The sequence below is a fragment of the Platalea leucorodia genome (genome assembly GCF_965183815.1).
Source record: "Platalea leucorodia genome assembly, chromosome: Z".
Taxonomy (NCBI): Eukaryota; Metazoa; Chordata; class Aves; order Pelecaniformes; family Threskiornithidae; genus Platalea; species Platalea leucorodia.
Genome location: NC_138858.1, coordinates 74555783 through 74575037, shown reverse-complemented (window position 1 = coordinate 74575037; position 19255 = coordinate 74555783). Strand labels below are relative to the sequence as shown.

The 19255-nt window shown below is 38.8% G+C and overlaps 1 protein-coding gene across 1 annotated transcript in view; it reads left to right on the top strand.

The window, feature by feature from the left end:
* TEK (TEK receptor tyrosine kinase) overlaps positions 1–18390 on the top strand; it is a 42481-nt gene extending 24091 nt beyond the window's left edge. Inside the window, exons 5-23 of the mRNA XM_082335625.1 lie at positions 672–803; positions 1972–2112; positions 2824–2952; positions 4006–4160; positions 4450–4591; positions 4978–5139; positions 6110–6244; positions 7011–7304; positions 9044–9343; positions 9829–9986; positions 11222–11432; positions 12385–12495; positions 12843–13033; positions 13409–13522; positions 14372–14442; positions 15024–15064; positions 16202–16298; positions 16791–16890; positions 17003–18390. Of these exons, the coding sequence (XP_082191751.1) occupies positions 672–803; positions 1972–2112; positions 2824–2952; positions 4006–4160; positions 4450–4591; positions 4978–5139; positions 6110–6244; positions 7011–7304; positions 9044–9343; positions 9829–9986; positions 11222–11432; positions 12385–12495; positions 12843–13033; positions 13409–13522; positions 14372–14442; positions 15024–15064; positions 16202–16298; positions 16791–16890; positions 17003–17077 (2759 nt within the window). The 3' untranslated portion in view covers positions 17078–18390. The remainder of the gene's footprint in view (positions 1–671; positions 804–1971; positions 2113–2823; positions 2953–4005; positions 4161–4449; positions 4592–4977; positions 5140–6109; positions 6245–7010; positions 7305–9043; positions 9344–9828; positions 9987–11221; positions 11433–12384; positions 12496–12842; positions 13034–13408; positions 13523–14371; positions 14443–15023; positions 15065–16201; positions 16299–16790; positions 16891–17002) is intronic.
* The last annotated feature ends 865 nt before the right edge of the window (positions 18391–19255 follow it).

The following is a 19255-nucleotide window of genomic DNA, read 5'->3' as shown; positions in this document are numbered from 1 at the left end:
TAGTATCTTTTTAAGTTATGAAGTGGGAAAGAAAATCATGACAGGCATTAAAACAACTGATTGCTCTTAGTCCATTTATTCCAGAAACAGGTCACCGGTTGATTGATCCTTCTTATAAAGAGCCAGTGAAGACAGTAAAGATACAACAGGTGTGAACCCAGTCTAATAAACTTTGAAGAAAAATATTGTTACAGAAAAAAAATCATAACTTGCCAAATGTTGGTACAATGCCAGTGATGCTAAGCTTGGTCCTGCTGGCTTTCTACCAGTACAGGCAGTGCCAGGTGAAGCCTGGACCTTTTGTAGGTCTCAGATCCCTGCTACGAGAGTAGAAATATTAAATATAGTAGCTTTGTCAACTTCCATAGTTACTCTTCCAAACTAAAAAAATGTATCTCTAGTTTCAAAAATGGAAGACTTTTTCAGTTCCTTCCTTGAAGATGTTACATATTATTACTGTGTACTATGCAGCAGTTCTGCTCCAGAAATAGGGGCACTTCCACAATGAAAAATGTGATTCCTTACATTAGGTCACTTGGCTGAGGTTTTAGGGGGTCCATATGGATCATATTTTTATATAATGTACTGTTTGTCTTAATTAAAAAGAATTTTACTACTTGATTGGTTACTGAAAAAGACAACAAATATGTCATTATATTTTTGCATAAAAGGATGTGAAGCTCAGAAATGGGGCCCTTCCTGTAGCTCCCACTGCCCTTCCTGCACAAACAATGGCATTTGTCATGAAGATACGGGGGAATGTATCTGTCCTCCCGGTTTTATGGGAAAAACATGTGAAAAAGGTAAGCAAATATTATTTTCACAGATTGCTTATTAATTTGTTCTCAGTAGCAGAAGTTGGCAGATTATTGAGGGAAGCATCAAATGGAGTAGCCTTGTTTTACTCTTTATAGCTACAGCATTTACAGTTGGTGCTGGAGTCAGGACAGTGTTGGGTGAGATGAACCCTGAATTAGTAAGGCTGGTCTTGTAGTTGTGATTTAACTTCTGCCTCTCTTCTCCTAGTAGAGATTGTATTGCCAGGGAAGATGAATGTTTCCAGCTCTTCTTGATCCATATGCACTTGGACAGTGTGCTAGATAATCTCTTCTAGACTCCCTTTCCTACAAGAGGCTGGACCAGATGATCTTTCAACCTGGGCTGTTCTATGATTCCCCTGAAATCAGTGTGCTTGAAGCTACTGACTGACTGTTAAATGCATGATAGAATAGGAGATCTTGAGGATACACTGGCACTGGGAAATGAAGCCTGTGTTAGAGATTCCCTGGCTACTTCTGAACAAGCTCCTAACGTGCTCACAGGATGATTTGTCTCTGTAGGGACATATCAACAGTATATGTCTGTTTGTGCATATCTGTGTCTGTGACTAGTTTGGATCCTGGAATAATTGCAGCAGATATTACATTGCTCTGATCTCCCCAAGCAACTTTTGGGTCCAATCCTAAATAGGTATCCTAATATTTTGACTGAATTGCAGCGCTGCAAATACTAGAGCACAGCTATTGGAATAGCTGACATCTGAACTACTCTAATGTAGCACTGATCATATCAGAAAAGCAAAACCTTGAGCTTGGCAGTTTCATATGCACTGACCTTTAAGAAGAATATTTGGTTTTCATGGCACTGTTTGTCCATTTTATATTAAAAAGGCTTATGAAGAGGTTTTATTACTGAAGCTCTGCCACTACATATCCAAAGCAATGAGTGCTTTGTTGATGTATCCTTACATGGGAGAAAGTTATGCTTGCTTCTGCAGCCTGAACTTAACCATTAGTGCAGCCGTGGCTTAAGTAGTTATGGATGTTAATATATCTGGTATCTGAACGGTAAAAATACTATTTTTTATTTTAATTCATGTTTTCTGTTGTCTAAAGCTGTGTCATTAGAAGCATTAACTCTTTTGTGGACTTAATGCTGTTGGGCTATTCTTTCCCTCTCTCCCTTCAATAGCTTGTGGAGCCAATACATTTGGCAAAACATGTGAAGAGAGCTGTAAAGAAAAATATGGCTGCAGAAACTACATGTTCTGTCTACCAGATCCATATGGTTGTTCTTGTGCCACAGGATGGATGGGACTGGAATGTGATAAAGGTATAGTAAAAAATATGAGGAATGGTAAAGAGTCATTAGTGTGCTGCTCATGGGAAACATAGAAGGGAACTAACAGAGGAGCATAAAAGATAGGATTTTTTACATTCTGTAAAAGAGGGATAATAATATTTACCCATCTCAGAGGACCATGTCAGATTCTCAGAAGGACATAGTAAAATTAAAAACTATTCGAGTTATTCTACAAAATGAATTGATGTTCTACTGAGGCATTTAAAATCCTCTACAGTCCTGCTGTATTTCTACAAGCCAAACTGAGCAATTTGGTGTCAAACATATACCCATTGCTGAGCAATACTGAGCATAATCAGCCTTGTTCACTTCAATTAGACTACAATCTCTTTGGGACATCTTCCTTTATGTGCCATCTTGTTCAATGGTGACATAACTCTGATGAAGCCTTTGGACACTACCATGGTGCAGCTGAAACAACAGTGGAGACTGAAGAAGCTTCCACATTGGCATCTAGTCTACAAGTCACAGGCATAGATACAAATGTGCTCTACTTTTTTGATGTTAGTGTGGTCTCAGGATGCTCTGTGCATGATTTAGTGCTAATACATATAGTTTCAAACTCAATCCAACTGAGGGAATTAAACCCTACTGGAGAATTGATGCATGAGATGATTGAAAACTAATATGGAAGACATTTTCTAGTATCTTTAAACTAACTGGAAACAAATGTACTTGCAGAATGCAAACCTGGTTTTTATGGGTCGGATTGCAAACTCAAATGTAATTGTCACAGTCGAGGGACATGCGACAGATTTAAGGGCTGCATCTGCTCCCTTGGATGGCATGGTCTTCAATGTGAAAAAGAAGGTAAAGCAAGGTAACACGGTAGTAAATGGCTTTTCCCACCCAGTGTAACTGAGACAGATCTTCACACTGGTAGAGCATTTCCACCCCAGGCTGGTATCCTTGCTCTGCCAATTACATTCCAGGGGCCCAGACAATTCTGTACATCTTTATTGCAATGCAGTGTTTTTAAGCCTCTCCCCCAATGCTGCATTTAGCAGGCTGGTATGCTACAATTTCGTCTGGTTTTGCTTTCATTAGAGGTAGATTTGCAAATCTTACTCCATAGGGTTTGACACTGACCTTAAGATCAATTACTGACAGAAACTGCCCATCGTACCTGCATGATCAGCTTTTGGATAGGCTCATGGTACTTTAACGTTACCTACCTCTTATTCACTGCATACACTCCTATACCATGTGCCTCATGATCTGAAATTGATGACTGGGACACCAAGACAACCCTAGAGTTTAAAACAGCTCTGTCTTTCTGACACAGAGTTAGGTTTGCAGAGATGAACATACCTCGTTCAGACTCTCTTTGGATTCAGGCAAGGTTTGCACACAGTATTTTATAAGATGCACTCAGCATCTATTATTTCTGCTTGATAAATAAAGTGACAAATCCACTGTTAACTTGTAAAAGCTTTCCACTGCAAAAACAAGCACAGAAATAAGACCATGATCCAAACAGCAAAACTATACCATTGTGATCTGACTGCTCTTATAAACAGACAAAATGGAGAGCAAATAGATACTGTACATTCAGTAAAAAATATGTGCATGATTTTGCCATAGCTAGCCTGTCTGTGCTTAGAATGTCAGCAAGAAAGAGAGGGGAGGGGAAGGGAAAAGAAAGAAGAGTGGACACAGGGCTTGTTTCTTCTCACATGATATATACACCAATGTAACAGTGCTGACTTTAGTAAGCATGATCCTTTTGTATGTCCACATGGGTGAAGGGAAAACCAGACACCTATGCTGCCTATGTTCATTGTACACCTAAACCTATTTTGGTGCTGCCTTTTTTAAGTTCTGTTTGAAGGCTGACATTAAAATACTACGTATCTTCTGTAGGTTCAGCAGATCTTTCACCTCAGATAGAAAACTTACTAGATCCTGTAGAACTCAATTCTGGCGTTGAGTTCAAGCCTTTTTGTATAGCAACTGGGATGCCACTTCCTAAATCTGAAGAATTTAAACTTTTGAAGCAAGATGGAACTGTCCTAAGGGTAGGCTCCTCATTAATTGTTTCCTATTATTTCTGATGTTTGTATTGACTTTATCTGTAGTTAATGCACACTATGTTTTTCAAGCATAGTGTGAAATTTTGATATTCTGAGATACCTCATGAACTCATGAACTGGAGCACATGTGAAACTATGGAATTGACCATTATAGACCCTTTCTATTAATATCACTAAACTCTAGATCTAGAGTTCTTAAACTGTGAGAAAGTGTAATGGGAATATTCCTAAATGCCCACATTTTTCAAGCCCTGTACGTCTTTTGTCATTTCAGCCTGCCCTAATTGTTACCAGTAATCGCTCTGAAGCCATGTTCACAATCAATCGTATCCAGCCCCGTGACACAGGAACCTGGGTCTGCAGTGTGCAGACGGTAGCAGGAATGGCAGAGAAACCATTTCAAGTTACAGTCAAAGGTAAAAGCACAAACCTCTTCAAATGTCTTTGCCTCTCTGCTTTTAAGGGCAGCTTTATACTCTAAAATGGCAGAGCTTTCCGTTCTCTGCACTGCAGAAAAATGTCTGAATAAATATCTACAGTCAGAATATGGACAGAAACCCTTTATAAGCAACATACTAATGATGTGTATTGAAAAAATAAGTAAGTGTGATGGTAAGGATTAGAAGAAAACCCAGGGTTTTTTTTGAAAGATCTAAACTGTTAGCTTTAGGGTGTAAACCCCTGTCTACTTTGTAAGTGTTTTGAAGAACATCTCCCATTTTCCTGTAGATCTAGGAAGATACCACAGTTTTACTGATACAGGGAATTAAAAAGCTGGTTTAATACTTGTATTCTTGCTCAGTTCCTCCTGTGCCACAGTATGCCCCAAGGCTGAGAGACAGTGGACATAATTTTCTCATAATTGATATCAATGCTGAGTTACATCTTGGAGATGGACCTGTTGTGTCAACAAAGCTCCTGTACAAGCCAGCAAAACGTTATCAGTCCTGGATGTCTGTGGAAGGTAAGAGGACATTCTTTAATTCCTTCAGAGACAACTTCAGCTGCATGCCGAAACATAATGTGGTGTCTGCTCTTAACTAGACTCAAAAGACTCTGCAACACATAAAAGTTAAATTTTTTATGACTGGATGCATGACTCTCTGTATATCACTATGTATAACATTAGTGTGGATATGGTACACCAACAGTAGTCAAAAAGTGTATACTCAGTTTTCGGTAACCAAAGGGTTCCCCTCCTTCCTTAAGATAAACAGTACTCAATGTTGGGACCAGCTGTTGAAAACTCCAATGTAAATAGCAGGTTTTCAAAAGTAGTGAGCAGTATGGAGACATCCTAGAGCATCTACAATCTTCTTTCATGTCTATTGTGCCCTCTGGTGAGACATATATCTTACTTAAATATTTATCAGTAATAGTATGGGCAAAATGAAGGCTGATTGTGAATTAGACGACTTCTTCCAGCCCTGTTTTAACATTTTATGCAAGGCCTAAAATATTATAGGAAACATTACAGGAACTTTAACAAGTAACAAATAACTGTTGTTACTAATTCAAGATAACCTAAGATCTGCATACACAATGCATGCTGCCTAAGCAACCAGTCTTGTTCTGTCCTGAAGGAAGGGCAGATGGAAACATCTTCTGGGCTAGGTTGGAGCTCAACTTAGAAATAAGTATTTTATACTTCTAAATCATAATAGAATCATAGGATGGTTTGGGTGTGAAGAGACCTTAAAGATCATCTAGTTCCAACCCCCACTGCCATAGTCAGGGACACCTTCCACTAGACCAGGTTACACAAAGCCCCATCCAACCTGGCCTAAATAGTTTATCTTAGTGAGTCAGGAACAAAAGAAGAGCCTGAGTATCTTACCTTCCATGGTTCGCAGCTCAGGAATATTTTCCAAACATTTTCTTCTTTAACATTTTTCAGCATGGGCTATGGCTTTACTTTCTCCTTTCATTGTCAGTAAAAGGCAAAACCAAAAGACTGGACAACCTGGAACCAAAAACAGAATATCAGTTCTGTGTTCAGCTGAGTCGGCAAGGAGAAGGTGGGGAAGGCCATCCTGGACCACAGGCTAGCTTCACAACAGCTGCGCTTGGTAAGTCATCATCTTGGCTTTTCACAAAAGGGCTGTTTCAGCTGTTTTTCTCTGTGGTCTGTTCCCTGATCTCTGCCAGAGCACTTTCATTTGAGCAAAGAAGGCTGGACATGAAAACAATGTAGAGTCTTTCAAAATAATCTCAGGCAAAGAAAAAAAAAAAAAAGAAGAAAAAAAAATCAGAGGTGAAGAAAACCAGAAAAAGGCAGAGCTATTATTCTTCCTGATTTAGAGATGGGGGATCCAGGAAAGGAAAATTTACATATTTTGGCTGGCTGTGCAGCAGAGTTGGAGATAGAAATCACTTCTTTTGCATGCCAGCTCTTCCTCCTAATACCAGATCCATCCTTCCTCTTAGTATAAGATCAGTTTACTTTAAAAATTAAGTTGTCTGAACAAGCAGAAAAGCTTTTAGTCCACTGAGGATACAGCTCAAACTGAATACAAACATACAAAATAAATGAGGATTGCACCAGGAATTATCTAACAAGAGAGCAAAAGAACTGGCTTTTCACGTCCAAAAAGTGCATCTGCAACACCAGCTCAGTGAAGAGGCCTTTTTGTTGACACAACAGCTGTTGATAAGATACTTTGGGACTATCAACACCTCTTAGATGTAATTTCTGCCAAATTGGGTGGGGTGGCGGGGAGAACTACCCTTTGCCACTCCAAACTAGGGCAAGTGGTTGGAAATAACTGGTACCCCTATTTTAGCTTGCATACCAGACATGAAATGTTGTTCCCTGTCTCACTGTGGCTTTCCAAGGTCTTCCTCCACCAGAAGGTCTCACTCTCTTTCCAAAAAGTATGACATCACTGAATTTGTCATGGCATCCTTTAACACTGAGGACAGAGGATGACATTCGTGTTGAAGTGGAAAGGAAGAGCGTGAATGACAACGGTGACAAGAGCAGTATTATTACTCAAGTGCCAGGAAATATGTCCACCCTGATCATTAAAGATCTTGAGCCTAGACAGCAATACATGTGCAGGGTACGAGTGAACACCAGGTCCCAAGGAGAATGGAGCAACTATTTGTATGCATGGACTTTCAGTGACAGTAAGTAGCTGATTCACATCCTTCTGTTTAATTCTTCCTCTTTCCCCCAGTGATCAGACTGATTGTCACTTAATGACTACATTAAATGTAATCCTTTGTTCTGGCAACACTCAGTTCCTGGTGATCACTTGTCGTTGTTATTACTATTAATATGAAGATAGCTCAGTGTCCAAAGAAATTCTTATGCTGGAAATTATCAGGCACTAACAATGAGTTTGAAAAAAAAAAAAGGGAAAAACAAATTAAAAGTTTGGGAATCCACATCTTCATTTCAGTGTGATTCATGTTTCTGACACACACAGCATTTTTTTCCTCTTCATAATGATGAACCCACAGAGTTCCCTACTCCAAGATCTTTTGTTACTCCAAAAAAACACTCAGAACCTGCAATTCAGCTATGTCAATACAGAAATAGTCAGCAGTGAAATAAGAAGACACAATGCAAGGTAAAACCCCTGTGAGCAGAGTAGTTAAGTGTGCTACAGTGAAGACCAATGACCACCCTTGAACTCCCTGAGTGTGAGTACTGTCCTTTCATAATACCACAACAAATGTCCTATCTGAATGAAGCACCATCTGAACAGATATCCATCTGAATGGCTGATGGGTGCCACTGCCCACACCACACACTGGGAAGGTGGGCTTCTTCCTCCTTACAGGTCATGTGGGGAGGCCCTCACTGAGATCCTAGATGTATTAACAGAAGTGTCAACGGCTGGGACACTGCAGTTTCCTGAGCACTGACGCCAAACTGCACTAAGAAACACATAGGGTACTATTTTCCAGGAGAAGGTGATTAGCTTAGTAGTCATGAGTGTGTCCACAAGTCCAGCACTCACCCCTGCTGGTGGTTTTCTGAGGAAATTTGTGGAAATGTTATTATAGAATCCTTTAGGTTGGAAAAGACCTTTAGGATCATCAAGTCCAATTGTTAACCTAGCACTGCCAAGTCCACCACTAAACCATGTCCCTAAGCACCACATCTACTCATCTTTTAAATACTTCCAGGGATGGGGACTCAACCACTTCCCTGGGCAGCCTGTTCCAGTGCTTGATAACCCTTTCAGTGAAGAAATTTTCCTAATATCCAATCTAAACATCCCCTGGCACAACTGGAGGACATCTCCTCTTGTTCTATCACTTGTTACTTGGCAGAAGAGATCAACCCCCCACCTCACTACAACCTCCTTTCAGGTAGCTGTAGAGAGCGATAAGGTCTCCCCCGAGACTCCTTTTCTCCAGGCTAAACAATCCCAGTTCCCTCAGCCCCTCCTCATAAGACTTGTGCTCTAGACCCTTCACCAGCTTCATAGCAATTTCCCTTCTTTCTAACAGCCTGTATCCTGACAGGAAATTGCTCCCTGAAGCACTGAAAGTATGGGACCTGGGAATCACATGGGAATGATGATCCAGTATAGAAGGAAATTAACCCTTTCTGCATTAATTTGAAAGCAATTATGTTGTCATTGCATACAGCTCAGAGCATTCATGTCTTCATCCAAGGACAGGAGTATACTCAATGCCACTCCAACCTCTGCTGGAAGTATGGAGTACTGCAATATGGGTCACAGCACATCAAGTTCATAAAAATATTGCATTCAGTTACCATAGCTCATCAACAAAATTCTGCTTCTGTTTAGCACAGCAAAAACACTGCGAAAAGTGTTTGGCTCACTGCAGGAAGGAAAAAGAGGTGGATGTACACTCCAATGCTTGTGTGTGTTTGTGTTTGTTCTCAGGAATCCCCCCTGCACCATACAACATCAGGTTTTCTAACACCACAGACACATCCTCAGTCATCTCCTGGACAACTGCTGAGGGTCATTCCATCTCCTCCATCATCATCAGCTACAAAATTTATGGAAAGGCTGATTACAACCACATCGATATTATCATAAAGAACACCAGCATTACTCAATACCATCTCAAGGGCCTTGAGCCAAACACTGTGTACCAGGTTCAGATTAATGCTCAGAACAACATTGGCTTAAGCAACCCAAACACGTCGTTTGAACTGAAGACTCTTCCAGAAACTAAAGGTTGGTTACGGCAGCATGCTGGGCTTGCACAAACCAGGGCTGATTGCATATACTAGTTACCTAAGGCAAAGTCATAATATTATTTTTTTAATATTAGTTTTCTTTTGCTCTTAATTTTGACACACAACACAGCATCACCAAGATTTGATCTCAGTTCATTGCATGGCATTGGTGAAGTGACAACATATAACATCTGTTTGTATCCACTAGAAAGTGCCCAACACCTCATAAATTAAAGGAGCTGCATATAATAGGACTATTAGATCACTGAATGTGACCTCAGCTCTGCTCTGCCTGAATTCAGCAGGACCTGCAGGTGCTCATACATTTGAAAGTCAGAGCATCCAATGTCTGTGACATTTCTGGAAAACAAAGGGATGTCTTCATACAGATTACAAGACAGGAGTATTTAGCTATATATTGTTCATGGCTTTTTCAGAAGTAGCTGGAAATAATGACGAACTCTTTATGTGCTTCCTCAACAGCTCCATATGAATCAAAAGGAGGCAAAATGCTGCTTATTGCCATCCTTGGATCTGCAGGGATGACCTGTGTAACAATTCTCCTGGCCTTTCTCATCATGCTGCAGTTAAAGCGAGCCAACTTCCAGCGCCGTATGGCTCAGGCTTTCCAAAATGTGGTGGTGGGTTTCCAGCTTTCCTGAGTCAGTGTGGTTATTAACTTTGGCCCCACCTTTTCCTGTTTTTTCCAATTCCTTTTTCTTGGCCTTCTCTTCATGTGTGCAATTAGTACTGGTGTTGTAAAGCTTCTTTGCTAGTGAGCCCAGAGCTAAAGCAATCACAGTTGTAGGCTATGAGGTAGAAAACCTGACTTGAAAAAAGTTGCACACCATTTGTCCTCCCTTTTCTGCCTTGTTGCACCTGTGTATGACAAGTACTGAGCCAGACAGAATGGAGGAACCTGTTCTCACTCTATGAAGTTGTGCCTGATTTCGAAAACTACAATATTTTTTATCATTGCTTTTGAGCATCAGCGACTGCTCTGTCATGGCTTTTCAACTTGGGGACAGCACACTAGGGGTCATTCAATGGCAACATCATAGTTCTGGCTGTGAGGGAACTGCTGAAGGTTGTAACATCATGTAGAGATCTCTCTCTCTCTATATATATACATGTATATATTTGTATTCTGCTGTAGTCTCTTTATCACTCTGCTTTCCAGTACTGTTCTCTCACTTCAGAGGGGAACCTGTGAAGCAGAATGAAGCTGGGCCAAGGAGCTCTTCCATATGGGTCCGCATAGATTGTTTCATAACCGGGGTCAGGGGCTCATCCAAAAAGATGATCAGTCCCCAGGCTACACAGAATAGCTCCTGCTCCTTGTCCTGAAACTTTTCCCACAGAAGTATTTCATGGGAATGTGTAACTGAAGTAGAGATGTCTCCTCAAGTATGGAGGAAGATAATTTCTTCTCTCTTTTGTTTCCTTGCTTCTTCTTTCCTCAGTCTTTCTACTGAGGCTGATCAGCACAGGATCTAGTCAAGCCTAATCTGAGATAAATCTCAAACCTGACACTTAAAACTGGTTTTGACATCAGTTTTACCAAATTATTTTTGCCCGTCTCCTTAATGTTCAAGGTGATTATAAAACTGTTCCGGAGGCCTAGGTCTACAAAGTTACTTAAGCATAAATTAGGAGCCTGATTAATTTTGTGGATCTGCGCAGAAGTGCTTGATGCAGTTAGTGTCTAAAGTAGGTGTAATTGTCTACTGCACTCACTCTCGCATAAGCAAGAGATGGATCAGGCTCTCTGTGTGTACATGAGTGAGCACACATGTATTCTGACAGTGTAATCAGAGCATTGTTTAATACAGTAGAAATCACAGTTAATGATGTCACTTGCTTAACTCTGTTACAGAGAGAAGAGCCAGCTGTACAGTTTAACTCAGGTACTCTCACCCTGAGCAGGAAAGCCAAAAACAGCCCAGATCCTACTATTTATCCAGTTCTTGAGTGGAATGACATAAAATTTCAAGATGTGATTGGGGAAGGTAACTTTGGGCAAGTCCTGAAAGCACGCATTAAGAAAGATGGCTTACGGATGGACGCTGCGATTAAAAGGATGAAAGGTAGTAAAGATGTGAGACTAAAGACTTTTCTTGGTTGTTTGCTCCAAGTGTTTCTCTGTCACAAGAAATGCTTAGTAGTCCTCTCCTAAAGCTAAAATAAAAAAGTTGCTAGCGAAATTGTACCAGCTGTCACTAGGCCAAGATTTGTGCCCTGGCAAAGACTGTATTTCTGCATGGTCAAGTTGGTTTATATTTCTCTCTAATTGTTAATATCATTAATTATTATGTATTTTTCAATTCATAGGTCAGTATGAACTTCATCTGTGTGCTCACTTGCAAAGTGGGAGCCATTAAAATATGGATTTAATAGAGAGAGAAGCACAGAGTTAGCCTTGGGGCACAGCATTTGCTCATCTTGCTTTACCTTAGCCATTCAGAGACAACTGTATCTATGCATCTACATATATACACGCTACGAGGATCACTCATTTTCTTTCTTTGTACTCATTGGGCACGACTGCCACGTTCCAGACAGAACTACAATACATAGAATACCGCAAGAACGTACATATTCCTTGCAATTTACTAGATCATTATCTAGGCAAATTGGGAGACACTCTTAAGTATGATGATCATTTAAAAAAGAGCCAAGGTCTGCATGCAGGCAGAAATAATCAACAGCACACACATGGAAAGATTTTTAGGCAGCTAGTTTTTCTATGATCTGCTATGATGTTTTACATTCTCAAATAATAAGGGAAGTGACATGGTATATTAAGATGCTTTCTTTCTCTGCAGATGGCTGCTACAGACATTAGGTTCTCTCTTTTTTCCCTTTGATTGAAAAGTCCTGCTTTATTCAGTAAATACTAATGCATCTTAAAGAGTTTTTCTCTTTCTATTGGGGCTGAAGCAGTAGTGCCCCAGGCAGCCCAGAGTCCTCATAATTAACAACAATATGGTCATAAATTCCGTTCAAAGGAAAACAAATGCATTCTTATTTGATTTTCAGAATATGCCTCAAAAGATGATCACAGAGACTTTGCTGGAGAACTTGAAGTTCTTTGTAAACTTGGTCATCACCCCAACATAATAAATCTTTTGGGAGCATGTGAACATCGGGGTAAGATAACTCTTAAACACATGTACTATAAATATTAGTTTAAAAAAAAACCCAAGCCCACAGTACAGCCCATACAGTCCGTAGAAACACTGGCTTATAAGCAGGTCTTTCCATAACATTTGTGAAAAAGCTAAATAAACTTGGTTTTAGATCTACAAGCCCACATTAATCCTTCAGAAATGATGTTCAGCAATAGCTCTAAATCCTCCTCTGCACCTAGGAATTATGCTGTTTGATATTTCCCCTCCAGTCTTTTTTATGTCTTTTTCACTCAAAGCAGTGTGTGCAAATACTATTACTGACTATCTTTTACTTTGTGATCTGCTCACTATCTGATGTTTCATTAGGATATCTTTATCTTGCTATTGAATATGCCCCCCATGGAAATTTACTGGACTTCCTTCGGAAAAGCAGAGTGCTAGAGACAGACCCAGCATTTGCTATTGCCAACAGTACTGCATCAACGCTTTCCTCCCAGCAACTTCTGCATTTTGCAGCAGATGTTGCTAGAGGGATGGACTACTTGAGCCAGAAACAGGTCAGTATTCAACTCTCTACGCACTGAAACCACAGCAATTCTTTTTTCAGGGACTATTTTAATGAAATCAAAATGAGGTTTTAATTTTAGCTTTTATAGCACCTACTTTATTTGTTGTGTTTACTTAGCCGTATCAAATGCTATGGTAACAGGGAATCAAGGAAGAGGCATTAAAACTTACAAACAACATGGTAACTAACTGCTTTCATTTTCAGATAAAGTTTAAAATGTTCTTGGTAGTGACATACCAAGCCATTTGTTTTGGGTTTTGTTCTTATTCTGAACGTTTGCTATTTTCAATATAGCACTAAAATAATACACGTAAAGCTCATAGACTCTGCGGTGATTTCCATTTTTTTTTTTTTTTAATTTCAGTTTATTCATCGAGATTTGGCAGCAAGAAACATCTTGGTTGGAGAAAATTATGTTGCGAAAATAGCCGACTTTGGCTTATCAAGAGGTCAAGAAGTTTATGTTAAGAAGACCATGGTAAGGATCAAAACAAACTGATAGTCTGTTTTCCTCATTTTTTATTTTCTTGTTTCTTACTTTGTGTTTTCCTATGGACAAAAATGAAAACGCATGGGAAATACAGAACTGATTATTTAAATGTTATATATTAACATGTACAAATATTTATATTGTGTTTATTAATATACATACATTACTTGTAAATTAATTCTATACCATATTTGTAATATAATATACAATGTAATTAAAAATTATTTATATGAACATGGATGGCAGTAAAATAACCAATCTTCCAGCCAGTTATGAGATTCAGTAAAAGTGTATTATAAAAAAACCATTTGATGTATGAAGAGGATATATGCATGTGAGTGGATCTGTACAGCTATGAAAACAATATTTTCGTACCAGAATTTGTCCAGCTGAGGCAAGCTGGTCTAATTCTATTGAACGAGGCCAAAGCTAGCAAGATGGTAAGCAGAGGCATGTCAGGATCTGTGAGCTGAAAAAACAGTTGTCCAAAGCATTAGCTTTGGAAGATCTGAAAGAGGAAGATGTGTAATAAGCATCACATAGTCAGAGACCAGGAATAACACCGGGTGGTCAAGGGAACAGGATTGGTTAAAGGTATCATAAGTCATCAGTCAGGAATTATTCCCAGTTTGATGCTGGTTGAACAAATTTTCTATTATCTTTAGTGTGAACTGTCCCTTTGAAAAGTAAATGCACAACTTCTTAAATAAATTTACTTGATTAAGCTAACTTGCCTTAGTTTTCATTAAGATAACATGCAGAACAATTGTTGGGGTATAAATTGCAATATTGTTATTCCAACCTCCAACAAATAAAATTTCATGAAATAATTTTCAGGGACGGCTTCCAGTGAGATGGATGGCAATTGAATCTTTGAATTACAGTGTTTATACAACAAATAGTGATGTGTAAGTATGTTTTCAAGTAGTCTTTTTTAAATAAAGAAATACTTTTTGATATCAAAGAAAGTTTGACATCCACTCTTAACTCAAAAAACTCAGTAGCTGTGTCAGCATGAGTGAGCAAGGGAAGCAAAAATAAAACCCACAACAAAAAAAAGACTTTATTTCATCATCAGTGTCTGAACAAGTTCTGTGTTCACAGGCTAATTGTGTTTGGGCCACTATTTTAACTATATTTCTCATCTGAAATCAGAAACCTGATGAATCCCTGGGAGATTCAGAGGAACTCGGTATTTAAGTCAGGAAACTGGAAGTGATATTTGGCAAAGCAATTCTGTAAAAGCGCTATTTGCTGAGAGCTCACAGTCTAGTAAAGGACTGTGGTCGATGGACTCACAGAGAATTAATTTTGCTAAAGATCTCACTCGTCCTTTCTGATTCTACGAACCCTATCATTTTACAAAAATCAATTAAAAAAAAGAATTAATTACACTTCTCTGTGTTCTCTGAATACTAGCAAAACTATCTACCATTTTAAAATATCTTGTTGCATTCTTGTTGCACTCCATAATATCCCTCTGTTGCAGATGGTCATACGGTGTCCTATTATGGGAAATTGTTAGTTTAGGTAAGTATCTGAATTTTGTACTGCACAAATAAACCAACCTGAGTCAAGACAGCTCCATTCACTCAATCTGTTAAAAATTTATTCCTTTGCAACATATTTCAATTTTTTCTGTTTCATTCTACTGAATTTTATTTAGCTTCAGTATGCTTGGAAATGCAATTGTCACATTTTCAATTCAGGTACCATTTTAAATGAAAAAAACATAATGACCATCTTCTAATTGCACTATAAAACCTAGGCCATGTCTAAATAGAAAGTCCAGCATATCACACAATTTATAGCCCCAATCCAATATGTTTCGAATTTGATGGGTGGTTTTTCCTCAGCCTTCCTGAGTCAAGGACTCAAGAAGACTTAAATTTTAATGACTATGGGGGTGGGGGACAATCATCTCATACTCCAAGTATCTCAAAGAAAATTTCTGAATGTTAATCTTCAAATAAAATTTAGAGTTCATTTCCACACACACCTTTATTCATCATGTATGTGATACAGCCTCAAACCATTCAAAATGATTGTGTTAGATAGCCTTTATGATTTGCCTTTGACTGCACTCCATGGTCTGCTGGCCAAGAGATGCATGCTGACTGAGGTGCACATTGTGTGCTGGACTAATGATGAACTCCTGCTTTCTAATTTGTTCGCAGCTTTCCTTACTAAACCGGTTTGCGTTAGATATGGATGAGAACTAACACACTGCAGTGTGGAAAATGAAGAGTCTAAGCAATGAAACATTTGCAAAAAGGGGCAAAACCAGCTCAACAGTAATAGCTCCACCAGTCCATACCGGATCTTATTAATACCATACTAATGAAAGAAAAACTTGCCTATTGGCACCAAGGGTATTGCAAAAACAGTTCAAATACAATCAGATGCAGGCCCTCAGAGTTGTAGAGAAATTCAGGTCAGCCCCACAGATGATGAAAGTTTATACTCGCTTTTAATTTTCTCTTCAATACTGTGCATTAAGCAGTACAGAAACATTAACAACAAAAATTTAGCTGCAAAATATTCCCTAATGTTAGACTAACCTACCTGCTACTGAGTTGGTCATTCTTTTTTATTTCTGCTATGAAATTAAACTTTCTTTTATTAAAAACTCCCTGTGTTCATGACAATGGTTAAACTCTGCTTTAGGTGGAACACCATATTGTGGAATGACATGTGCAGAACTCTATGAAAAACTGCCTCAGGGGTACAGACTGGAAAAGCCTCTCAACTGTGATGATGAAGTGTAAGTAACTGCCTCAGTAACTGCCTCAGCAAAAAAACCAAAACAGAGTAACACAACATCTGCTACAGGAAATATATGATGTCTACAAGAAACTAATAAACATTTTTTTCAGGAAAACATAAAAAATACATTTAAAAAAAACCCCAAACATTTTAAAAAGGGTTCACAGGTGGAAATAATTACTTAAGTCCTTTGTACCCAGCATGCACTGTCATTTGCCATGAACCCTTTCCCAGGCTCTCTGCTCCTGCCAGATATCCTGTTCTTTACAAAACATGGCTGGGCTTTAGCTCAAAGAGAGCTTTTTAATTATTCCAGAGAAAAAGAAAATTCTTTTCAGACAGCATCCAGCTGTGGAAAATGTAACTCCATCTATGTATAAACCCATTTTCCTTTGAAAAATGTAATGTGCATAATCCTTCAATAAACATGAATTTGTAGCTTTAACCTATGTATCTAAACTGTCAAATGTTGGTGTCTGATTTTTTAAAGGTATGACCTAATGAGACAGTGCTGGAGAGAGAAACCATATGAAAGACCATCATTTGCTCAGATACTGGTGTCACTGAATAGGATGTTAGAAGAAAGGAAGGTAAAAATGAATCCCTAGGAAAGAATTAGGCCATGAATAATTTCAAGTATAGTTTAGGATTCTTGTGGTAACGCACCCTGCATCACACTTTTTCTGTTTATTTCCTTCCCAGACCTATGTGAATACTACCTTATACGAGAAGTTTACTTATGCAGGCATTGATTGCTCCGCTGAAGAAGCTGCTTAAGACAGGAGAAATATTCATTCATGAATGATGTATTGAAGAAAACCAAAATTCAATCTGCTGGAGCCCAAAATGTGATGTGCTGTGTAGAACTGTGTATAGCTTTAACTGTATATAATACAGTAATACTGTTTTACTACAGATATGTATGTGTATATCACACAGTAACCTCTGCCTCCACAGGCTGTAGAAGTGTATATACTGTTCAGAGTAGGAACAGACTGAAGCCATGAGATCTGCTGTTTCATATGCAGGTTTTTTTTTTTTTATTAGTCATGTAGATATAGTGTATACAATTATCGTAATGCATTAGGTATTGCCATCTTAGATATTTTTGATACTTTCCAAGAGCTACTGATAGCAAAGTCGGTATCTTATAACAGCATTTCATAGACATTTCATTGTGATTCAAACAAAAATGCTAAGCTCAGTGCGACAATGGGAGTTGCAAGCAGATGTCAATCCAGTACATACACTAAGGATAATTAATTATTAAGGGTCCTATTTGAGTGTAAATGTGAGCTAGTAGAAATAATCTGTTCAAAAATTCTATTGACACTTGTAAGATATAAGGCATGTTATTGCTCTTTCGTTGTCCAGTTTAACAGCCAGTGTTTGCCTATATGCAAAATATGCATATGTTTTGAAGTGTTTAATGCTATCGGAGGCAGCCATACAGCAATTATCATTAAGCATAGGACTGAGGAACATACTACATATTGTAAAACACATTTTTACAATCAGCCTGGATATACATGAGGCTTATTGAATTTGTATTTCATTTAATAATTTCACTGCATAATTATAAATTACTACCTATTATATACAAGGAGGGCTTACTTACTTTTGCTTATTTTATCCCTTAAACATTTTGTAGTGTGGTATGGCCTCTTAAAAATACCATACTGAAATGATTCAGAACAATGATATTTGGCCTGCCAGAAATACCTTCTAGTCCTTAGGTTAGACAAATAGAGGCAGGATTGGCCTGAGCTTCTTGTATGAAGTCAATCATATGCGATTGTGTGGACTTACCCTATTCAAACTTCACATACCAGCTAACCTCATGCTTTGACACACGTTCCCCTCATCCCCCTGTGACTCACCAGCTCATAACTGACCATCAGACCACAGTGGCTTTCTAGCTGGGTGGATCAGGTCACACCCCAAGACTTGGAGGAAGATGCTAAAGAGAAAAAGGTTTCCCTTCTCATACTTACTTTGTGGGTGGGTATTTGGTTGGTTACAAGGCAGGGATATCACAGCAGAGTTTAGAGTAATGCTACTGGCCTACACCAGGCTGACTCAAATAGGAGAAGCACCAAGAGCCTTATTAAAAGGGAATATATCAACAAACAAGGGTGCTGAGATGACTTGTGAGGCCTTGAGGTAGGCAGAACTTGCACTGTAAGTACAGGTGCTACAATCTGAGTTTACAAAGAGTGCATGGATTCACTGGACCAAGGAACAACTCCAAAATGGGAAAGAGAAACAAATTTCACTATATTTTTCATAAAAGACTACTTGGCTGGGCACTTTTGAAGCATTTTGCAGTCCAAGCAGGTTCCTACAGGTCAATGAAGTGAGGAATGGACCTCCATGGGTGTTCTCTACACTGCCAGGCAAAGCTAGCTAACAACTTCTGCTGGAACTGCTCCACTTTCTGTACAGAATTTTTCACGGGTCCAAAACAGCTCATTGTCTCACACATCTCTAACAAACAGACACAATTGACTTCTGCTACTCGATGTGAACCCCTTCTTCTGTGGCAAACTTTTACTTGGACCAATATGCCACATAGCGAAAGAATTAGAGTCATTAATCAACCCAATAGGTCTTAATACTGTCTGCACTTTACATGCTCAAGCCTCACTGTAAATTTAGCTGAAGGTCATTTAAGTGTCCTTATAAATGTTCTTCGTATCTTCATTTAACATTGTGGCATGCATTAACTTTCTAGTCTGCTGTAATGAATTTATTTTTTTTTAAATTGCCGTTTTAAAAAATAGACAAAAGAAAAGAATAACTCCAATACACAGCTTGAGATGTCTCTATTCAGTCTATACATCACAGAACTACAGCTATTAAAAATGTCCACTAGTTCTGTCAGAGTCTCAGATAAACTAATTGCTTCTATACTTGCAACATGCACTGGGTATCGCAGGTTCAATAGGTAGATTT